Raw genomic sequence first — 22912 nt, 5'->3', positions numbered from 1 at the left:
AAGGGTTGGGGAGCAGATGGGGTGACATGTGGGAGAGGTGGTGAGCAGGAAGTTAGTACAAAGTGTTTGTAAATGATCCAAAACCTCGAAAGTCCCACACTTGCCACACTGTGTAGTTACTAAAATGTTTATCTTTTAGAATCATTTAATGTGCTTACAAATCAAAATACCTCATTGAAGAAATAAATCACAAGTCTTTTTAAAATTCCATTTGCAGCCTGATTAAAAATTTCCAATATCCCTGATCCTGATTATTGTTTGAGTGAATACTACACTGACACTTTACTGAGGTCCTGGGGGAATGCTGCAATACTGGAGATGTGATTGGATGCTCTATCTGGCATGTTAGGTGGATATAAGAGATTTCATGGTGCTATTTGAAGAGCAGGTGAGTTCTATTGGTGTCCTGGCCAATGTTTACCATCAATTGACATTGCTGAAACAGTTTAATTGGTCATTTGTTTCACTGCTGCATGTGGGAAGCTCTCTGTGCACAGATTTCCATACATTACACAGTGACTACACTTTGGAAAGTACTTCACTGGTTGCTAATTCCTTTGGGATTTCCAAAGTTCTTGAAAAGTGTTATTTTTCTTCTTTCCGGTTCCACCCGAATATACGTTTACAAAGATTTTTTTAACGTTAGATCAAGAAGGTGAGGGTTGCCTCGAGACGATTAGCCTTGGGCCGCTTCAAGGGAAGGCACAGGATCGGTTGCACTGTCCTTGTAGGTGCTGGACATGCAATCGATCCTGCCGCTGCAATTTGGGATGCTCTCCAAAGCCTGGACTATGGGCTAAGTGGAGATCCCTCTGTAATTTCAGTCCCACTGTTTCAAAGGTAAGACGAGCGCAGTAGGTACTGGATTAAATGAACTTCAAGGGACAATAGTTAAGGCTATTGTGAAACTGCTGAGCATGCCTGAATTCTTTCCAGTTGCCCTGGTACACGAGGGTCACAACCACCACAGAACCTGGGTTTTACTGCGCACCGCAGGGGGCAGGTTACTTTTTTTTTAAATGCAATTTTGATTTTGCGCACAAGAAGTTAAGTATCCCGTACCATACTTCTCATTGAGCATCGTGCAATGGCAAAGGAAATAAACACATCCAAAATCATGATAAACTCATTTGCATCGGAAAGAATTCAAGCGTTAAAATGACTGCAGGAACATCAAGGGGACCGTGGCTTAAGCAAAATCTTCATCTGCTTTGACACAGCGTAATCCAGTTCAGACCCTCTGATCCAAATCAACATCAATGCAGAGATCTGCATTAAGCTGAGCAAAGGTATTAAGCAACCACCTCCCAGCAAGCTGAGCCAACATTCCTGACCTCCCCAGAACTGTTTGTTTGAAAATTTCTCCATTGATTTCTCTGCATTTACTTCCTCTCTCAAATGTAAATCTATTCTGGTACATGTTTTGTTTCCTATGACACACGGGTTAAAATGGGTGACTTTTGAATTTGATACCCAATGTAAAAACCTCAAGTTAATGACTCAGAATATTGCTGGACTGATCTTGGCAATTCAGACCGCAACGCACAATGGGACCAGTAACCAAATATGCAAAGCCTGTTGAGGAAGCGAGGCTTATGAGAGAATATTGCACTGATCTGCATTTCTCTCCTATCCCCCTGAGCACTCAGGATGCATCTCAGCTCAGTGAGCAAGTTGAACAAGACAGACGGACATCCACCCTTTTTTGTAATTTATATGATATGCCACAGATCCTCAATACAATCAAAGTTGGTTTACTTTACTGGGTTTAGAAAAGACAGAAAGGTCACTTGTTCTGATGTTTATTTTTTTAAGGGTAAAATACTGAATCATCTTCTATTTTAAAGGACACCACTTTTAGTGTACTCTTTTGGCAATGAGCAAAATAAAGATGAGGATTTTTTTTTAGGTGCTGTCAGCAGCTGATTTTACCTTAGATTATGAGAATCATTCAAAATGTCTCAGTAAAAGTGGCCAGGTGTAAACCTGTGAAATCTTTGCAGGACAGAAAGGAGACAGTAAGCTTTTCAAGAGATATTTAAATAAGAAAAAAGTTAACAAAGTGAGCATTTATCCTATGGAAAGTTTGTCTGGGAAATTCATAATGGAAAGTAGAGAAATGGCAGATGAACTAATCAAGTATTTTGCAGCATTCTTCACAATAGAGGTCACATGTAACATCCCAGGAATAGGTACAAATCAGGAAATGGAAGGAAGGGAGGAACTCAGGAAAACTGTGATCATCAGGGAAGTAGTATTAGTTTTCTTGCCATGAAATATGGATTCATAATGGTAATAATCACAGCTATGAAGCTGAACCTGTGTTGATTAGTATTTCCACTCTGTCACTTTTGTTTTCTGGCTAACTGTGCTGTTGGAATGATTGTGCACCTTTATTTTTCCATGTGGTAATATATATCACGTTAACATTCACAACAAAGGCTTGAATGCTTCCAGTGTTCTAATCAATTTAATTTTGTGAAGATTCTCAGTCGAGTCTGTTAAGCTCCGATGGTATCTCTGTAATAAGAACTGAAAAGCAAGCTTTGGACTCCTTAAACTCCAAATTTATTGTGCTCTACAATTACATTTTTCTTCCGACACCATTGTGCCACCTGTATCCTCTTTATATACATGTGCAGTCTCTCAAACATTAAGTGTGGTCTATTAAACAATTAAAGCTCCAGTTCTAACTTAAGCATCGGGGAACATTAACTCTTTCCTAACAGATCCCCTTGACAAAGAAAAAAGTGATGTTAAGTTTGAAGTAAATTTCCAAAAGGCAAATTTATATACTCTCTTTTCCACAATAAATGCACCCTGTTCTTAAAATTAAAAATAATCCACCCTCACATTCTCTTCCTTATTAACCATTTCTAATAACTTCTTCAAGCAGTCAGATAATTCGTAACTGTTATGAACCCCCTTGATCTTGTCAATCTCCCTATTGCCTGGCATCTTTTTAGGCCCACAATGTCAATTCATAGTCTCGTTTGATTGACACTTTTCGTAGAGTGGACATTCTCCCAAAGCGAATTATTGGCCGGGATTCTCCAGTATCCGCGGAGCGGGCGGGCCGTACCAGTGCCAAAGCGTGGCATGAACCACTCCGGCATCGGGCCTCCCAGAAGGTGCGGAGGATGGGACTAGGCCGGCACTGGAGTGGTTGGCACCGCGCCAACTGGCGCCGAAGGGCCTCCGCGAGTTGGCGCATGCGCAGGGGTGCCAGCGTGTTCCCAGAACCGCTGGCGTGATTCCTGCGCATGCGCAGGAGGTTTCTTTTCCGCGCCGGCCATGGCGGAGCTATCCAGCGGCCGGCGCAGAGGGCAACAGTGCCCCCAAGGCACAGGCCCGCTCGCAGATCGGTGGGCCCTGATCGCGGGCCAGGCCACCGTGGCCCCCCCCCCACCCCGGGGCCAGATCCCCCCCCCCGCCCCCGAGGACTCCGCAGGCCGCTCCCGGTGCCAGGTCCCGCCGGTAAGAACCTTGTTTATTGCAGAATGGAATTTTTAATCACACCTTGGGCATTTCTGGGATTATTATGTTGAGATTTCCCAATTCATTCTTCCTGCCATAATTGTGAAATATGTTACTGCCCTTTTTATTGTTAGTTATAAATCTTCTTTCGTATTGATGCTTGGAGCCTGTTTCTAGATCACGTACCATCCCGTTAACGTAGTATCTTCCAGGGCAGCACAGTGGTGCAGTGAGTAGCACTGCTGCCTCACAGCGCCGAGGTCCCAGGTTCGATCCCGGCTCTGGGTCACTGTCCATGTGGAGTTTGCACATTTTCCTCGGGTTTGCGTGCGTTTCGCCCCCACAACCCAAAGATGTGCAGGCTAGGTGGATTGGCTATGCTAAAATTGCCCCTTAATTGGAAAAAATGAATTGGGTACTCTAAATTTATAAATAAAAAACGTAGTATCTTCCATAGTCTGTCTTATTGCTGATCGGACCATTTGAGCATGAAGGTTGCTGGGAAGGTTGCTCAGAACTAGGAGCAGGATTAGGCAGATTAGTCCCTCGAGCCCACTCTGCCATTCAATATGATCATGGCTGATTTCACCTCGGCCTCAACTCCACTTTGCCATCCATTCTCCATAACCCTTCAACCCATTACTAATTAAGAATCTGCCTGTCTCCTCCTTAAATTTGCTCAATGACCCTGCATCCACTGCACTCTGGGGTAGTGAATTCCAAAGATTCACAACTCTTTGAGAGATGTAACTTCTCTTCATCTCTGATACCCCTTATCCTAAAACTATGACCTCTCATTCTAGATTGCACCACAAGAGGAAGCAGCCACTCTTGTCAATACTTTTTATCATCTTATAGACCTCAATTATATCTCCTCTCAATCAGCTAAACTGGAGAGAGTATAGGCCCGAGCTGCTCAATCTGCCTTCATAAGACTACTGTCCAGCATCATTGGTAAACCAAGCCACGTGCCATTGTAACAGAGTAGCGTGCAAACACCACACCATCAATGTAATCTTTGACAAGGTACTGTCAATAAAGAAAAATTGAGATAAAAGTATCTGACAGTTAACAATAGGAAAACATGAATAAAAAATTAGAGAACAAAAGCTCCCAGGTCAGCAACTCACCTCCTTGTTGAGTTTTAACCTGTATTTCAGGTGAATGTGGTCCATCCCCAACTGAAGTGAAAGCCAGCACACGGACGGTGTAAGTTGTTTCCGGGGTCAAGTTCGCAATCGTTGTCAGCATACTGTCATCTACATTATGCTTCTGCCAGTTGTTAATGTGCTGTTGGGGATCCATTGTGTAATAAACTCTGTATCCACGGATCTGCCCATTGGCTTCCTCTGGCTCCTCCCACTGAATTAACATGGTGGTGGTGCTGAGCATGCGTGCTTGTACAGAACGAGGTGGGCTGGAAGGGGCCTGCTCGCCAGTCCGTGTTTCTACTGGTTCACTTGGCGGCCCTTGCCCAATATTATTCACTGCAATTACTCTGAATTCATAATCTGAGTAAGGGCTTAGTCCTCCAACACTGTACCGTGTTGTAGCTACCCCATCAATCTCTTGAAATGGCGTATCTGAATATTTGGGCTTGTGCTGTACAATATAGTGCGCCACAGGCTCTGGGTTCCCCGAGTCCCAAGTCAATGTGACACTTGTTGCTGTGGTTTCAGTTACGACAGGGGTGCCTGGGGGTTTTGGCAAAGCTAAAAACAAAGATAAAAACATGATATAAGTACAGCTTCAGGTAAAAATGTAGATATGTTATATTTTTATCTGTACAGTTAAATAGCGTTCATCTACCCTACAACACAAAGCAGACGCTTTGACATTAGATGTTTAATGCTGTAATTAAGTTTCAATTATTATCACATGTTTACATTATTAAAAGAATTCGCAACATTTGATTGGAATATACTGGAATATACTGGAATATAATGTGCTATTTTGATAATAGTTTGAATTACCCATGACCACTGATTACGCCCAACAAATATGCTACTACCCTATCTACACAGTTTATTATTGTAACTAAATTAAGGACTGTATGGCGATTGCACAGGCAGTTCAAACTACTGACACCCCGATTTAAATCATAAACTTCGGATGATTCTGACCATTTTTCCGTAATAATTACTAAGAAAAGGTTACAATTAAAAGCACTTCTAAATTCTGGGTAATTTTAATACTCATGAACTCCCGCACGGGACCAACCCCAACTCCCCGCAGGATCTCTGGACTAACACCCCAGCCCCGACTGGTTCCCCAGCACCCTCCTGCCCTCCCTACCCCACTGATCACCTTTGCCTCTCCTCTGCAACTGCACCCCGACTACATCCACACCCCACGACTACCTCCCCAACACCCGACTGCCCTCCCGACCTTCTGACTCCCCTTGACCCTCCCCTCTTCACTGACCACCATCGCTCTGACCACACGGAAACCCCCTTCATCCACCTTACAGCACCTGACCCTCCCTTCGACTGACCACGCCCCAGTGAACCAACCCCTCACTACCCATTCCCACTGACCACTCCCCATCTTACCCACTTACCTTACAAACATACTCTCGCTCTGGCTTCTCAACATGACTGGATAGGTTTATATCTGCTTTGCGGCTGCTAATGCTGCAAAATAAGGGGTTCCCAACTCAGCTGCCCTTGACACAAGCTCTCAGGAAGCTGAACCTGCTGCACCACACCTTTCCCACTCCAGCCTGAGTCAGAATGTCGAGCAATAAAGGAGTGGCTTCATTTTAAGGCAAGTAACTAGAAGTGGAGTGGCAATCTGACTCTGACTGCCACTCAGTTACAGCACATGAGGTTTGTTTCAGGCCTACGATTTTAAAAAGCAATTATTATTCACCTTTAACAGTGACTTCAGAAAATGCTTCTATGACTCCAAGTGTCGACATGGCAACACATGTATAATTTGCAGACTCTCTGACATTGTTCAGCTCCAGAACATTTCGTCCAATTGGCATGTCATCCTCGGGAGTCAAGTCTTCTGCTCCCAGCATCCATTTCACGTAAGGCATTGGGGAACCCACAGCAACACAGGTTATATTGACGCTTCCACCAGGCATGATCTCGTGACTTGTCGGAGGGATAGAGAATCTCGGTGCGACACGCCGAACTGTAACAAAACACAAGAAGGTAATAACATGTACAAAAACAGGGCTTCGTCCACATACAATATGCACGACATGCATTCTACAGTACGCTTATTTCAACATAGAGCTACATTATATAGTTGACGTTAAATACCAGCTAGTGGTTTGTAAAATAACTAATTTTTATAGAATTTTTCAATTATGTTTGCATCAGTTCTAATCTTACATCAGTTTAGATCAAACCTATCAGGTTCCCACAAATGGACTAAACTACAGACTAACAATACACAAACACCATGCAGAAGATATATTAATAAATGTGCACAGAAGAAAGGACTGGAGGATCAACAGCATGCTTGAGTTGAGTACAAAACCAACTTCAATGCTGCGTACTTGCAGTTGATGTGAGTAAATGTGCTTGACCACATTGTCACATCAGAGCCCTGGTACACGTCATCTACAGTACATTGAAAGTGCAACTCGTTTGCTTTCAGACTCAGTCAAAGTGGATGCAGCTTCAAGACCTCACACTAACATGTAAACATATATGCACATCAGATAACAAGGCAAAGCCGGGTACTTTAACTGGGGGTCTGGTCATGCAAGCAAGCATATGGCTGACTGTAATATACCACCATGCTGAAGACAATTTAGGAAAGGGACAGGGAAAACATTAAAGAAATAAAACAAACAGCAAAGTAAAACAAAATCAATGTTGAAAATATAGTCCAAGATCTAAGGGGATTGGGGAGGAATGGAAGGAACTTCGCAGGCGCATATTAGAGTATGCTAGCACTATAGTATTACATTTTAAATCTAAAGTAGGAAAAGTCAGGCCAAGAAGCAAAGTTTCGCTATCTGCATTCATAGGGACTATGCATTCACATTGAGTAGAAGCTAATGCATGCCACATTAACAAGTTAGTGTTATTTGCATTCTGTATTTCTGCAAATAGGTCATGTAATCAGTTAAAACATATTGCATTTAAGCACATTGATGAGACTGGACCACACACACAGGGAACAAAAGACTGAAAGTTTAAGAAAGCATTATATAATCAGTGTTCCTGCTTAGTATACACATTAAGATTTGCTCAAATGCCTGTGTCAGTGAACTTGGTTAAATGTGCAACATTGTAGATTGAGCCGGCTTTGTAATTTGCTAGCACAGTCGAAGGAGACAGTTCAAACCAGATAAAATATTAGAAAAGAAACATTGTCACATAAATGTGAGACTAAATCTCTCATAGAGTCCGTCCCCAGGTTGATTAACTTTGCAATATACAAGGGCTGTTTAGAAAAATATATGCTGCAAAGTTTTTTTTTAGCAGTGACCCATTATGACCTTGTGAGCAATGATGGTTGTCAGCGTGGGTAAGGGAACAAGCAGTCTCTAGACAAGGAGCAAGACAGTACAAAAGCAAGGCAGTAAGCAGCCAGTATTAATATAGAATTTGCAGGACAAGGGAATGTAATCTTTTTCTATAGAAAACAGAAACTGAACAAGAAGTCTATTTATTCATGCTTTTGGAAGATTTGTACTAAATAAATAGCACAATACTCTGAATTTAGTAGGTTTCTCTGAGCAACAGGCATCAGTGAGAATAACAGAGCAGGAACACTGACCGGTTTAGCAGACCACAGCTTGCCATGCGTCCCATTGCATATTCGCTTCCAACATGCACCACTGTCTGATCCCATAAGCGCACAAGTGCCAGCAGCCATGACCAGAGCATTATATAAGGCATAGCATTAATCAAAGGCCACAATGCAGCTTCATTCATTTCAGATTTTTTCGGGCTATTTCAATCAATATTTCGTAAGGTGGGTAAAAAGTAAAAAACACACCAACCTTCTCGCAGCTCTGAGGGATGTAGGGGGTTTGATGCAGAACACAATGAAATGAGGAAAGGAGAAAAACAAGGGAAACACAGAGAGAGTAAAAAGGCCGTATCAAGGCTTTCAACTGCTACTAGTACATTTTATCTCGCTCTGATTAAGCCTTCCTACCTCAACTTCCAAAATCACCATTTGTTTGACGTTACGATGGTGACAAGAGCTACAACTAGCATCATTTTGAAATTTTCAGTCCATTTGAACGAAAAAAATTAATTCACCCTCCCTAATGCCAGAGGGTTAACGCCATTACCTAGAAATTAAGATCACTTGGCTTTCTGGATAGTTTGCAATCTTCAAGCCCTCCGCTGTTAAAGACGGAAAAGGAAATAAAAGCAGGGGTGAAAGATTCCAAGAAGAAGCTAGTTTTAGCCTAGGAGCATCTACACTGCAGTAATGAGCTCAAAGCTGTTAAATTCACTCCGATTTTTTATCCCCTTTTGGCTTTGTAATTTTTTTTTAAAGTATTAAAATCATATTTTTGCACCATCCCCTAGACAGTCCTCGATTACAGTTCTTATCTGGAAAAGTATTGGAAAGATTCACTGTGCTCATTCCATGGATTTGATAAATGCTACAAATGGAAAGACACTCAGATCGAAGTGGCCAAAGGAGACTTTTGTCGACAGTTTCAAAAACCACATTCTGACTTTCGTGGGCTAATTTCGGCATCTTGAAACAATTCAGGCTGAAAACAGGACAGCTTTCAAACTCCGTTCATTACTGGAGTGGCAGGGATTTTTCGGGTTTTGCCATAATACGTAAAGAAGGAAAAGAAAAAGAATCAATTGTGCTCTGCTTGTTTTTGTTTGTGAAGGCAGTGAGTGCTTTTGCACACTTATTATCTCCACCCCCTTGCATCTCAGGATTCAAGTGCATATATACACATACCCCAGTGCTTGGAGTTACTTGTTGCTGATTAGTAGCACGCCAAGCAATCAAGTCAAGACAAAGTTAAATGAAACAGGAAGAGTTAAAAAAAAGTAAAGCACAAATTTAAATTAATGCAAAATAAAAGGAAGTTAAAATGTAAAAAAAAGTTATACTTACAAACCCATCACACAGGATAGATTGGGCTCAAGCGTGCATTTTTATTTAAAAAAATCACTGTACCTTTTAATTCTATTAGATTTTGTTTGTGCACTAATAAGCCAACTAGAGTAGATCCTTATGTTCCCTAGTGCAGTAACTTTTTACAATTAGATATGCTTCCAATGCCCTGAGTCTTTCTGAATAGTGGATGCCAGGGTTTGGTTTTTCCTACCTCTCACATATAGATTGGCAGGAGCAGAATAACGTGTACCAGCACTGTTGGTTGCCACACACTCATATTTCCCTTGGTCTGATTCTTCACTGTTATCTATTTGGAGGGCACCTGTATGGGAGAGAGAAAAAGAAATGTGCGCAGAAAATCGTTAGGGGCTGTCTTATCATTTTAGTCCTTTTATTCATTTTTTTTTTCCAAATCCTTTCAACATCATGAAAGGACTTGTCTGCGAAGCTCCATTCAGCGTCGAGTCATTGCTTTGCTAGTGTGAGCAGACAGAGTGGATGTGATGGGTAAAGTTAGAGAAGGACAGATTTCACACCATCAAAACCAGCAGGAGATCTTTATTTTTTTTTCACAACGAAATCCTGCTCTGGGAAATTCACTGGTCAATGGTTGGGTGAGGTTGCTTCAAAGGAGCAAGGCTTTTGGGTAAAATAAAAGAGTTAACATTAAAAAAGTCACCACAAAGATTCGGAAATGTCGAAAAAGGCAGACACGTTCTCAAGAAACATTTTCTTCAGAGTTCAGTCAAAAATGTGCAGCAAAAACACAAAAAGCTGCTCAAAGTGAAAAAAAAAAGAATTTTGGTTAGTTAGGCATAATCTCTCAAAATACTGTTCAAAAGACCTTCTTAAAAAGTAACTCTTGCTACACATGCAACCTTGTAGGACATAAATGTAATTATTGTGCAACTTACAATCTTTCAGACCCTTTTGCTGAAAAATAAAAATACATAAGAGTAAATTGGATCAGTAAAGAAAAACTCACACTTCGTCTTAATGTAAAGTGGTGGCCCAAGCCAATTGGAAAGAACAACCAACCTCTGCCGCAGGACCCTCTAGGGCCCCAAGACACGAAAAAATCCACAAGTGGGATTAGTAGTTTAGTGTCTGCCCACAAAATGCAAGAAAAAAAAATCCAAAATTATTGTCTGTGTTTGCATGATGTGTTAAAAAGGAAAAAAAAAATTAGCGGCACCATCTTCACCATTGCCTCAAAACGTTCACTGGGAGCTTCCGGCTTGCGAGTCTTGAAGAAGGAGGTCCGCTTGAAAAACTCGAAAGGCGCAAATCCGTGAAAAAGGTTTTTTTTTTGTTGAAAACGTGTAACTGGATAAGGAGTGTTTGAAAAGTGCGAGCTTGAAGAAGGGAAAAAGAAAAAGTGAAGAAAAATGACAAAACTCGTTCCTTGAGGGAGGGGGAGAGGGTAAAAAGCTGGCAAAAAGAAAAATTATTATTCAAGTCTTTTTGCAGGTGCTCCACAGACCATGTGATCTTACGGCCAAGATCAAGAACCAGCTACGCAGGTCATGTTTGAGAAAGGGAAAGGGGAGTAAGTTTATCCTGAGTTTCTAGTAATATATATAAAAAAAAGAGGGAAAAATTATACGCTGTGACTGGATATGGACAAAGGACAATGATATGCGGTCTCTTAAGCATATCAGAAACAAAATCCTTTACATCCAAAACAAATAAAAAAAGCAGACACAACAAGGAACATCATTGAACTGAAAACAAACTGGACAAAGCAAAACAGGAAAGAATGGACATCTTTACATGACAAACATGAGAGATATGAAAGGACAGAAGAAATGAGGAGGATCAATTCTGTGAACGTTAGTTCAGCACTCTTACCTCGTATTGGTGTACCACCTGGGTGGATAATATGAATGCAAATAAGATTAGAAAGAAGAAGCATTAGTACGAGAAGAAGGAGGCTAGGGCTTTGGAAGATAAAATCAAATTAGATTTACAGAATAAAGGTCTAGAAAGAAGCTGAATTACTGTATTGGTAAACAGGATTATATTAGATAGTATTAGGTTAGTAAAGCAAGTTGTACCATAAGGACAATGTCCACTGTTGGCAACATTGCCTCTGCCAGAGCAGAAAATTGACAGTGAAGTCTTAGGAGATTGGTCACAAGGGTTAGATACAATAGTGTTTGACAGCCTAGAACCCTTAACATATTTAAAACTGTTTAAGCAAATATCGGAAACACTGTAGGCTTGGTGGATATAACTACTACAGTTTAGGTTGGATTACGGTATCTATTCAACTACATCTAAAGTGAAGTTTGTGTATCAAGTTTTGCCGACAGGTATATCTTACTGCTGATAGCACTTGTTTTTGTGGAAGTGTGTGCCACTATGGAGAGATCCAGTGACTACACTAACTGTTAGTAAAATGCATGCCATGCATTTTAATCTGAATATGGAATTAGTGGGGGTGAAGTGCGCTTCAGAACTAAGCACTTACCAAAGGATTCTGGAGATTTAACACGGAAAGAAGAAAGACAGCATAAAAATATTATTATATTCCTTATAATTTGGCACAAATTTTCAGAATTAAAGCTTTAAAACTATATCATCTACTTGACAGGTGAAAATTAATCTTAATTCACATTAACAGGTTAATTTACACAATTGTGCTGACAACAAGCAAAGAGGCAGTTAACAAGACGACTTAAACATCACAGGACAGGTCAAAGCTGAGAATCCTGGTAACACAGGTGATCAAACATCTCAGTATAGAAATAGTTACTATTGTGAATGCAAACAGGTACTTACAAGACTATCAGTGGGCACTAGCAAATGTTTAGCACGTCACTTAATAAATTGAGGTTCAGATAAAGCTCAACTATCAGCTATAGCAAAAGAAGAAGCTAGGGGAGGCAGATAAAGAATATTAAAGATATTTCAAGGGAGGCCATGGTCAAAGATAGCAGAAAAAGCTAGATTCTACACGAAAAGCAGGCTTCTGTACATCCTGATATTTAGACTGGAAGGCTTTAGTGCGTACACACTACTGTGGCTAAATGGAAAAATGATTCAGGAGCAAAAAACAAACATCAACTTTAGTCAGTCTCCAAAGATCTCATTGTATAATAAGGTGTGGAAAAAAATGTACAGTACACTTTGTCAATGAGAGGGAACAAAACAGCTGTCTATTCTTTGTTAGGTTAAAAAAATGTAGAGAAGACAGTACAAAATGCAGTTTCTTGGTTTTAGTTTTAGTTTTAGTTTGAAGTTTGGTTTTAAAAGGCTTAAAACCATTTGGTTCTCCTTGCACTTCTGAATGAAGCCCAATGTTTTGAATTTAATCAGTAAAAAAAAGAAAAAAAGAAACAAAAAAAAAAATAGGAAATGGATCTGTTAAGTACTGCTAAAAGCAGTTTTTAAAAAATCATCAAAAGTACAGTCACAGCAGTGAGTAATATGGAATTAACAGAAGCTGCACACACAAGACACTGGAACAGGCTATGGCAACATCACAGACATGAACAACACACCAAAGTACACATAAAGAGGATAGGAATAGAAAAAAATGTTACCTACAAAACAAATCTACCACGTGGTAACAGTAACAAGACCCTACCTGACCGTAGCTGTTTGATGCGTCCAGTGCTGCTTGTGTCAACAGGTAAGAAGTCTTTAAACCAAGTAATTTCTGGATCTGGGTTACCACTCGCTGCGCACAACATGGTGGCTGTGCGCGTTCGCTCTACCACCTTCAACTGAGGGCCCATGTCTATTGTGGGATAACCCACAGGAAGCTGATCCTCTGAAAGAAAGGACAACAGAAGAGTCACATCCATGTGTCAATTAATAACCCAGCATCACAAAACAATGCCAAAGAATTCTGGTCAATATATGACCACAACTCCATGTTTAAAAAAAATATTTTTATTGATCTTTTGTCATTTTATACCAAAATATACATAAAATAAAAAATATCCAAACAACAGGAGTAAACGAAAAGAACGAAAACAATAATCCAGCGAACTCAACCCCCACCCCCATTGCTCCCCTCCAACAGCTGACAGCAACCAATTCCTTAAAATACAATATAAACAATCGCCATTTCTGGCAAATTCCTTCAAATTAAACCCTCGCAGTGCATTTGACCTTCTCGAGATGCAAAAACTCCATTAAATACCCTAGCCATGCCGAAGCGAGATGGCGTCACCAGCCTCCAAATTATCAGGATTCGCCTCTGAGCAACAAGCGAGGCGAAGGCCACGATATCTGCCCCTATCGCCGTCCGTAGCGCATGCAGGTCCGATACCCCAAATATAGCCACTAAAGGACAGGGCTCCAGCTCAATGTTCAAGTGGCACTGCCAAGGTGCCCAGCCGGCACTGTGAGCTAGCAGAGCACTGCTGGCAGTTTTCCCGGTATCAGGCCTGGGGATGCCCTGCCCATGTGAGGTGGGCTGCAGGGTGGGGGCTGGCTCACAAGCACCCTTATGGCTTTAGGGAAGTCCAGGGGTCATGTCGAAAGATCGGGACGATCTCCTCTCACTCTTCCTCAGTGCAGGAAACTGGACTAAGTGCTGCCTCCATGGGGCATTCCTTGCTGAGGCCCCGGATTGCAAATTAGATAGTGCGGTGGATCTCGGTGCTGCGAGCACCAGACAAAACTCGACTAAACACGCTCAACATGGAACTCTGTTGCAATTCGGTTTGATCGTTCTCTCACTCACTCCAGCCCCTTCCCCTTCCACCCCCAAATGTGACATCCAACTTTTATCAGCTGGAACAAGAGGTTCCTACCAATGGGGACCAAACGTGACACTGACCCCAATTTGAACTGCTGATGGAGTTGCTTTCATATTTTTAAAGCAGGGACAATCACTGGATTTGCCGAATAATTTGCCGGAGCAAATGGCAGAGACACAATCACCAGCACCACAATGCCATGTTGAATGTCAATTCAATACTATTGTATATCTCATGTGGAATGTTCCCGATATGAAGTACAGCATGATGAGCTGAATATATATCAGACAAATGGTACCTCCTCAGGCCTGTGTAATCTTTGATTCGAACCACTGAAATGTCCCATAACCTACTACTGCATTAATAGAAGCCCATGTCAAAACAGAGCTGTGGCATATACACCTGGACAATTAAATGTTTTCTAAATAGAGTTTCAGTACTTTACGACATAGAGTGTCATGGGCTTTACTAATAGCAGCACAGAGTACAAAACCTAGGAATTTATGCTGAACGTAAATAAGACACAACCTAGCTCTCAGCTAGAATATTGTATACAGTTCTGAGCGTCATATTATAGAAAGGATGTGAACGCAGTGGAGAGAGTGCAGAAGAGATTTACAAGAATGGTTCCAGGGATGAGAAACTTCAATTGTGAGGGTAGATCAGAGAGGTTGGGGCTGTTCTCCTTGGAGAGCAGGCAGCTCAGAGGATATTTGATAGAGATGTTCAAAATCACAAAGGGGCTGATAAAGTAGACAGGGGGAACCTGTTCCCACTCATATAAGAATCGATAATGAGAGGGCACAGATTTAAAGTGATTTGCAAGTGTGACATGAGAAAACTTTTTCTCGCACAGCAAGTGCTTTGAGTTGGAATGTGTTGGAGGCAGGTTCACGCGAGGCATTCAAGTGGGCATTAGATGATTATCTGAATAGAAATAATGAGTAAGGGAATGGGGAAAAGGCAAGAGAATGGTACTAAGTTATGATGCTCCAATGGAGAGCTGGTGCAGACACAATGGACGAACTTGTTACTGCAGCATAACAATTCTGTGATTCGGTGACTATTCTAAGGAGTTTGACAGGAATAAATTATACAAGTTGATGCTTTACATAAGCAATGGAAACAAGGAGGACACTTTTGTTGTGTCCCCCTGGGCTAGTGTACAGTCAATTCCAGAGTCGCAACACAATGGGAATTACAGTCACCAGGTTTGTAAATTTAAACACAATTAACTTTTATTAATAACAATAACTATGATTAAATATGCAGGAAATACAACTGGTCAATTATTATCTAAATCCTTAACCCCCCCCCCCCCCCGCTCATTTAACTGGTCCCACCCTTTACACACAAGGCAAGCAAACCCAAAGGAAAAAGAGGGGTGTGAAATAATGATGAAAGTAAAAATGTAAGAGTCTTTGTTACAGATGGACCTCTTCCAACACACCTTTTTTCAATCTATGTCTTCTGTTAGATGTTTTTTGTTTTCAGCGTGTAATGGTTTTCACTGCAGATTCATCCAGGGTCCCTTCAGGTTCAGAAACCAGCAGATAGGCAGTATTTCTGGAGAGCGAGACAGACAGACACTCATCGCCATCCCCCTCTCAGAGTCTAGGATCTGACTGTCCTTTCGTTGGTTCTCTGAAAACCACCCCACAAGGGCAGGACCCAATCATCGCCCCAAATTCCATGTTTATACACTTAAGTGCTTATCTTTGACAGTGATTGTGATGCCCAATCCCTCCACATCTTGTTTGCAATCTTCACGGTCAGCAAACCACGCCATGAATCGCCTCTCCTTCAAAGTCCAGCTTGGTGGGACCACCCTGCTTTGACCCATTATAGAAAGGAGAGTCTCCGGCACTGCCTTATTTTGCTGGTCCCCGCACCATTACCCGTGGAACCCTTGAGGATTGTCCATGTTCTTTTCTTCTATATGTTGGAGCTTGGCAACATCATCCAAAGACCAGGGGGTCAGATTCCATGTGCACACTGATGGCACCCACTTACATTAATCTCTATGCTGTGTCAACCCTACTATGTGCAGTCATACTGTTTGACAATGCCTGGTCTTGGAATTGCTGTGATTTTCTCCAGTTAAACCAGAGCTGCCACCTTTGACCAAAGCAGCACAACATTCCCTGACACCATTTCAAATCCTTATATCACAAAGCGTCAAAAGGAGGACGCACTGCAACTAAACAGTAAGTTAAATTTAAGAGCTAAACAATTCAAGCTGATTTAATCATAAAATGATTAACAATACTAATCTTTATTAGTGTCACACGTGTCATGTGAGAGTGCCTTTAAGAAATGGATGTTTACGCAATGTACCTTTAAGAAAATGCAGGATGTCAGAGTGTGGGTGGAGCTGGGCTTTAGATCAGCCATTTTGCAGTTTTTAGTCTCAGTGTGGAGGAAAAGAGCTTGGGGAGTGTCTGTGTTTTGCAGTGAGCTGGATTTGCTGTGATCTCTGCCATGAAAGACTATCTCTGGATCATTTGGGTGATTTAAACTCATAATAGTAAAGCCTTTAACCTGATGTGATTCTGTTCAAAGGTGTTAAGTCTCTTGGAAGTTTGAAGGAACATTTTGAGGAATTATTTACTGTTGTAATATTTTCTGAGTTATCTTTGAAGTAAGGGGTGTTAAGCGATCCAATGTTTATTTAGGGTGTTAAGTTGAGTTCATGGAATAAACATTGTTTTGTGTTTAAAAACCCACGTGTCCATAATTGTAATCCCACACCTAGGGAACAAGCCGTGTGCTAGGAAAAGCAACAAATACATTAAAGGGGGAGGTTGGTTGAACTCCATGATACATTTTGGGGTTCTGAAAACGCCTCGCCCATAACACAAGTTGGCTCACATTAACACTGCAATGAAGTAACTGTAAAAGTCCCCTAGTCGCTACACTCTGGTGCCCGTTCGGGTACACAGATGGAGGATTCAGAATGTCCAAATCACCTATCAGCACGTCTTTCAGGACTTGTGGGAGGAAACTGGAGTGCACGGAGGAAACCCACGCAGACACGGGGAGAACGTGAAGACTCCGCTCAGACAGTGACCCAAGCGGGAATCGAACTCGGGTCCCTGGCGCTGTGAAGCAACAGTGCTAACCACTGTGCTATCGTAAGCAACACAAACTGGGGCAAAACAAAAGCATTTTGCGGCCACAGATTATATTCAAGTGTGAGATGATTTTCTTTTTCCCCTCAACCTAAAAGGCTCTCCAATGAATGGTGTTTCAAAGTGAGGTGTTATGGTCAATGTATCTCGGCTCTCAGCTGTAAATGCGACTTTGATGATCACATTTTGAAATCCTGAAGGACTGACCTTGAGAATAACTGACAAGATTTAACTTGTGCGACAACAGAACTACTTCAGTGCATTCATGTGACCGGTACTTATCTCGGGTAGTGTAGCTTTTTTTAAGGCTTGAGCAATGTTAAAGTGCTTAAAAGCCAGTTTTCGTTTTTGAAACTATTCTAGTATGAATAGAACAATGGTAATATGCGTTGCGTGCTAAATGGGAACAGCACTAACACAGGCCTTTTTAAAATAAGAACAATTCAGTGAGAAAAGGCCTTCCTCCTTTTTCACAGATTCTCTTTGTATTTAATAACTTTCTTATATTTTTCTGAGAAACATCATGAATACAGGCTCCAGTCTGAGAGACAGTCAGTGTGAAATAACAGCCATGTTGTAGGAAGACAAATAATTCATAAATACAAGTTTAATTACAATTTGTAACTTGAAACACTGGCCTGGATTTCGCCAGTCGGGAGAATGGGTTGTCGGCGCACACAACGGGGCAGCGGGATGTCCGACAAGATTTTGCCAGCAAAAGCCGATTAAGGGCTGGAAAGTGGGGCGTTGGGCAATTAATGGTGGTTAGTGAGTCCCAGTGCCAGCAGTTTACACATAGCCACCATTTTGAAAGGGACGTGTGTAGCAGTTAGGCAGGCTGAAGACTGAAGACAGAAAGGAGGGGCTCTACAGTCGGCGAAGGACTGGCTTCGTACTGACAAAGGGTCACTCCATGATTCATTGACACCTCCCTGGAGGTGTTCCTGCAGGGAGAGATTGGGCAGGTGTGCTGTTTCCAACAGACAGGAGGAGGAAACCAGAAATCCTGACCAAGAGGACATGGCTAGAGATGGCAGACACAAAGGGCGGGATTTTCTGCGGCCTGTTTCACGGCAGGGGAGGAAAGAGTTAACATTCCCTCGTATTCACGTTAGAATTGGGGTTTCAAATGTTTAATAGGTTGCATTTATTGTTTAATAGACTGCACCAATATATAAGGGGGATACAGGTGGCACTGTTTTTGGTGTGGAGAAGTGATTACTGAACACGATAAACGTGGAGTCAAAGAAGTCAAGACTTTCTTCCTAGTTCTTATTATAGAGTTACCACCATAGCGTAACAGTGCGCCATTGGCTGGTAGCGGGATCTTCTGATTCTGCCGTTGTCAACATGCTTGCCATTGAATGCACCCCTTGCCTGTCAGGGGGACCAGAAGATCCCGCTGGCGTGAGCGGCCAGAAAATTCCAGTCATAGTGAACAACCAAAGGGTGATACAAGAGCCTGTGTCGAGTGCAGGGAGAGAGTTTCTGTCCTGCTGTTACCTGGAAAGGGGAGTGATGTTTCGAGCTTCCAAATGGAAGCCCATCATGAAATATGAGGCCAGGTCACAGGCCCATGTCTGGGGCAACACCAGGCACCAATCTTAAATGCAGCCGAACCCCCATGGCCAGTGATGGGTAGACGTTGTTTTGAGGTGACTGAATGAGAACACCATTCCTCTCAGTGGCCTGATGCTTCACAGTTATAGTGCCCCATAGTGACCAGCAGAGATGGGCCATGAGGCAGGAGTGACACTGTGAATATCTGTTCATGCAGTCGAAGCGTTTTCATAATACCAGGAAGCGTCAATGGAACAGAGGTGAAATGATTTCCATCGCCGTGGTGACACCCATGGAGGAGGAAGCCATGGACATTGGCTGGGCTGCAACAGGGCAGCCTGTTTCTGAGGGTGACGCAGTTGTGGAAGTAGCATGAATAACGCTGCTGGCTGCATCCATCATTCCCATGGCATTGTGTGGCCTGTGGCACATGTGTACACCTTCAACACGACTGGAAACTCCTGAGCGAGGGGAAGTACCAGGGTTTAGTTGAAGAAGTAGCTGTTGCACAACTCTCTCCAGCAGGTACAGCAGCAGTGGATAAATAGCAATGGATCCTGAGCCATTTGAGAACTCAGAGGATCCAGCATGACCACAGGACTCAGCGTCACTTCATTCCAGAGCATCCTACATCAACACAGATATACCCACATCAATGGGCTTTGTTGCTTGTGTCGAACAGGTAGCACAATCCGGCGGAGTGGCATAAATAAACATAGATGCACCAAGTTGTGCAATGAACAGAAAACAAGAATGTTGTGGTGCATGACTTTCCCATATCTACAGCTGGCATCTAAAGCTCAACTGCGAAAGAACATTGGCCTATTTGATAGTGGCCGCTGTAGTCAAATGCAGCAGTTGTATGTGTCCTGTGCCAGTTGTATGTGTCCTGTGCCAGTTGTATGTGTCCACTGGGCTTCAAAAGCCATGTCTTTAGTGGATACCCCTTGTACCCCAAAATCCAGCTGTGATAACATTCAGAATGTCTACGGATGTCAGAATCATGGTAGCTTATAGGAAACCTCTTGCATCCCTTGCATGATTTGTTTACACTGGTTGCAGCCCACTCAGACGGAGGTGGGGGTGGGGGGGGGGGGGGGGGGGCACCCATGTCCTCCTTTTCATGTAGCAATGGTCACTAGGTGCGTCATGCCAGGTGACCCCCGGAACTAACCACCAGCGAAAAATGTAAATGCAAGTGTCACCATTACCACTACAAGCTTTGGGTGTCCCACTTCCTATTTGCATCCACTCCTGCTCTGAGATATCACACAGCTCTGACAACACTTCCCTGGAGAAAGGGAACCTTTGTGGCCATTGGTCTCGAATATCTCTTTTTTTTATTTGTTCATGGGACGTAGGCTGACCTTGAGAATAACTGACAAGATAAGGGTCGACTCTCGTTCTTCTAAACTCCAAGGAGCACAGGTCCAACCTACTCAACCTCTCCTCGTAAGAAAGTCCCTCTATACACGGGATCAATCTCGTGAACCTTCTCTGGACTGTCCCCAATGCCATGTTTTTAGCCAAGTTTAAAACTGTGTTTTTGTTTACTTCCTGAGAGAGGATGTTAAGGCCCTGGAAAGGTCGCAGGGGCGATTTACCGGGATTCGACCAGGGATAAGGAATTTGCATTGAGGAAGTAAAGAAGTTGCACTGTTCCCCTGAGGAGATTAAGGGGAGAACTAACTGAGGCGTTGAAAATGATGAAGGCTTTTGATCGTGCAAGTGATGAAAAGCTGTTTTCACCGGAAGAAGGGATGGCAGGAAGAGGCCATCGATTTAAGCTAATTTTCAATAATTGAGGAGGGAAATTAGGAGAAATTGTTTCATGGAGCAAGTTGCTATGATCTGGAATGGGCTATTTGAACAATAGTGAAAGAATATTCAATAACGACTTTCAAAACAGAATTGGACATAAACTTGACAAAAAGAAAAAAAATAAACCAGGGCTATGGTGACATAGGAGGGACCTAAGATTAGATGGACAGTCCTATCAAAGAGCTGACAGGCACAATGGGCCTTAGTAGTTTCATACTCAGCTGTATGTGATGTCAAACCACAGCAGTGTGAGATTGTCTCCTCCAAGGTGTTTAACTCACTTCTCTGTGGATCAGCTTGGGAGTCAGCGTCATTTATACTGAAATTTTACTGATGCTAAATGCATCAAAACAAATAAATGGGTCAATTTATAAGTGATACGTTGCACTAATTGGTTGACAGTACCGAAAGGTAGAAAAATTAATCGCAAAATGCCTGTTTGCAGATTAACTGTAGATTAAGTGCGACATTATCAAGCTCTGCAAATGCGAGCTTTTGAACAATTTCTGTCACAGTGTGAAACTAATGCAATTATGTTGCTTAAGAAAACTACCTTAAGAAAACAACATCTGGAAATAAAATGGGTTTGTGAAGCAAAAAAATGAAAGAAGCATTCTGTTCGGATCCACATTATTGCTCATTACATCACTCGGGAATGTGTCCAAGAATCTTATTAGGATTTAATCTTTCATGCCGAATTAGTGATTCATTTATGAACAATTTAAATATGTATCGACCTTCACAATGTCATCAAACTCACTCATTGAAGGTACCAGTGACATTTAAGGAGGATTAATACTTTTTTGGAGGGACATCATCATCATCACTTTTGTATTTACATCAAAATTTGCTGCTGCCTTTTGGGGAACAAAAGACTAACAATGTACCATTCATTTTTTTGAACCGAATAATAAATCAAAAAAACATATGGGGGGGGCAACGAAAGATCAGGGGCGAGATTCTCCGACCCCCCGCCGGGTACAGAGAATCGCCGGGGTCTGGCGTGAATCCCGCCCCCGCCGGTTGCCAAAGTCTCCAGCACTGGAGATTCGGCGGGGGCGGGTATCGCGCCGTGCCGGTTGGCGGGCCCCCCCGCTCGATTCTCCGGCCCAGATGGGCCGAAGTCCCGCCGCTAAAATGCCTGTCCCGCCGGCGTAAATTAAACCACCTACCTTACCGGCGGGACAAGGCGGCGCGGGCGGGCTCTGGGGTCCTGGGGGGGGGGGGGGCGCGGGGCGATCTGGCCCCGGGGGGTGCCCCCACGGTGGCCTGGCCCGCGATCGGGGCCCACCGATCTGCGGGCGGGCCTGAGCCGTGGGGGCACTCTTTCCATTCCGCCTCTGCCACGGTCTCCACCATAGCGGAGGCAGAAGAGACTCCCTCCACTGCGCATGCGCGGGAATGCCATCAGCGGCCGCTGACGCTCCTGCGCATGCGCCGCCCGGAGATGTCATTTCCGCGCCAACTGGTGGGGCACCAAAGGCCTTTTCCGCCAGCTGGCGGGGCGGGAATTCGTCCGGCGCTGACCTAGCCCCTCAATGTTGGGGCTCGGCCCCCAAAGATGAGGAGCATTCCGCACCTTTGGGGTGGCGCGATGCCCATTTGATTTGCGCCGTTTTGGGCGCCAGTCGGCGGACATCGCGCCGTTTCCGGAGAATTTCGCCCCAGGTTCCTTTTGATATACTTCTATCATTACAGCTGTGGGAGTGAGGCAGAATGGTTGGGAAGTGAATATTTTATGTCCCAAACTTCCCTGCTGGATTCTATGTGGTCAAGTCTACAGCTACCTCAAACAAGATCAGCAGCATCAGAAAAGGTATTGTCAAGGGTGAGGAAAGAGTCCAAGACCAGGACCTTCCTAGCCCCTGGTTTGAGGTGAGGTGAACCAGCAGTTGAACCAGTAGCAGTGGAGTAATCAACTGGGAGTTACGATCCCAGTTGATGTTATAACTAAACGGGAAGATCTCAGAATGGAATTCTGCCTCAAAAGACCCTGGGTGGTATTTTCCGTTCACCGCACCAATTGTCTGGTGCGGCGCCCCCCCCCCCCACGGCAGCAGGATTCTCCATCCCGCCAGCTGGCCAATAGGATTTCCCATTGTGGGCAGCCCCACGCCGTCGGAAATCCCTGGGCGTGGGTAC

General features: G+C 43.2%; 1 protein-coding gene across 27 annotated transcripts in view; it reads right to left on the bottom strand.

Annotated features, from left to right (window-relative positions):
* LOC140429768 (receptor-type tyrosine-protein phosphatase delta-like) overlaps positions 1–22912 on the bottom strand; it is a 3491723-nt gene that overhangs the window by 346096 nt on the left and 3122715 nt on the right. For 15 of the 27 annotated variants that reach the window (XM_072517184.1, XM_072517188.1, XM_072517191.1 and 12 more), the window contains 5 exons: positions 13136–13321; positions 11395–11412; positions 9755–9865; positions 6349–6618; positions 4608–5189 (listed from right to left, as the gene is read on the bottom strand). In XM_072517184.1, coding sequence (XP_072373285.1) covers positions 4608–5189; positions 6349–6618; positions 9755–9865; positions 11395–11412; positions 13136–13321 — 1167 coding nt within the window. The remainder of the gene's footprint in view (positions 1–4607; positions 5190–6348; positions 6619–9754; positions 9866–11394; positions 11413–13135; positions 13322–22912) is intronic. The other 12 variants (XM_072517189.1, XM_072517190.1, XM_072517200.1 and 9 more) reach the window with 1 other exon arrangement.

This window comes from Scyliorhinus torazame, chromosome 9 (assembly GCF_047496885.1).
Source record: "Scyliorhinus torazame isolate Kashiwa2021f chromosome 9, sScyTor2.1, whole genome shotgun sequence".
NCBI classification, from domain to species: domain Eukaryota; kingdom Metazoa; phylum Chordata; class Chondrichthyes; order Carcharhiniformes; family Scyliorhinidae; genus Scyliorhinus; species Scyliorhinus torazame.
The sequence above is the reverse complement of the archived record's forward strand: the minus strand, read 5'-3'. Positions and strand labels throughout refer to the sequence as shown.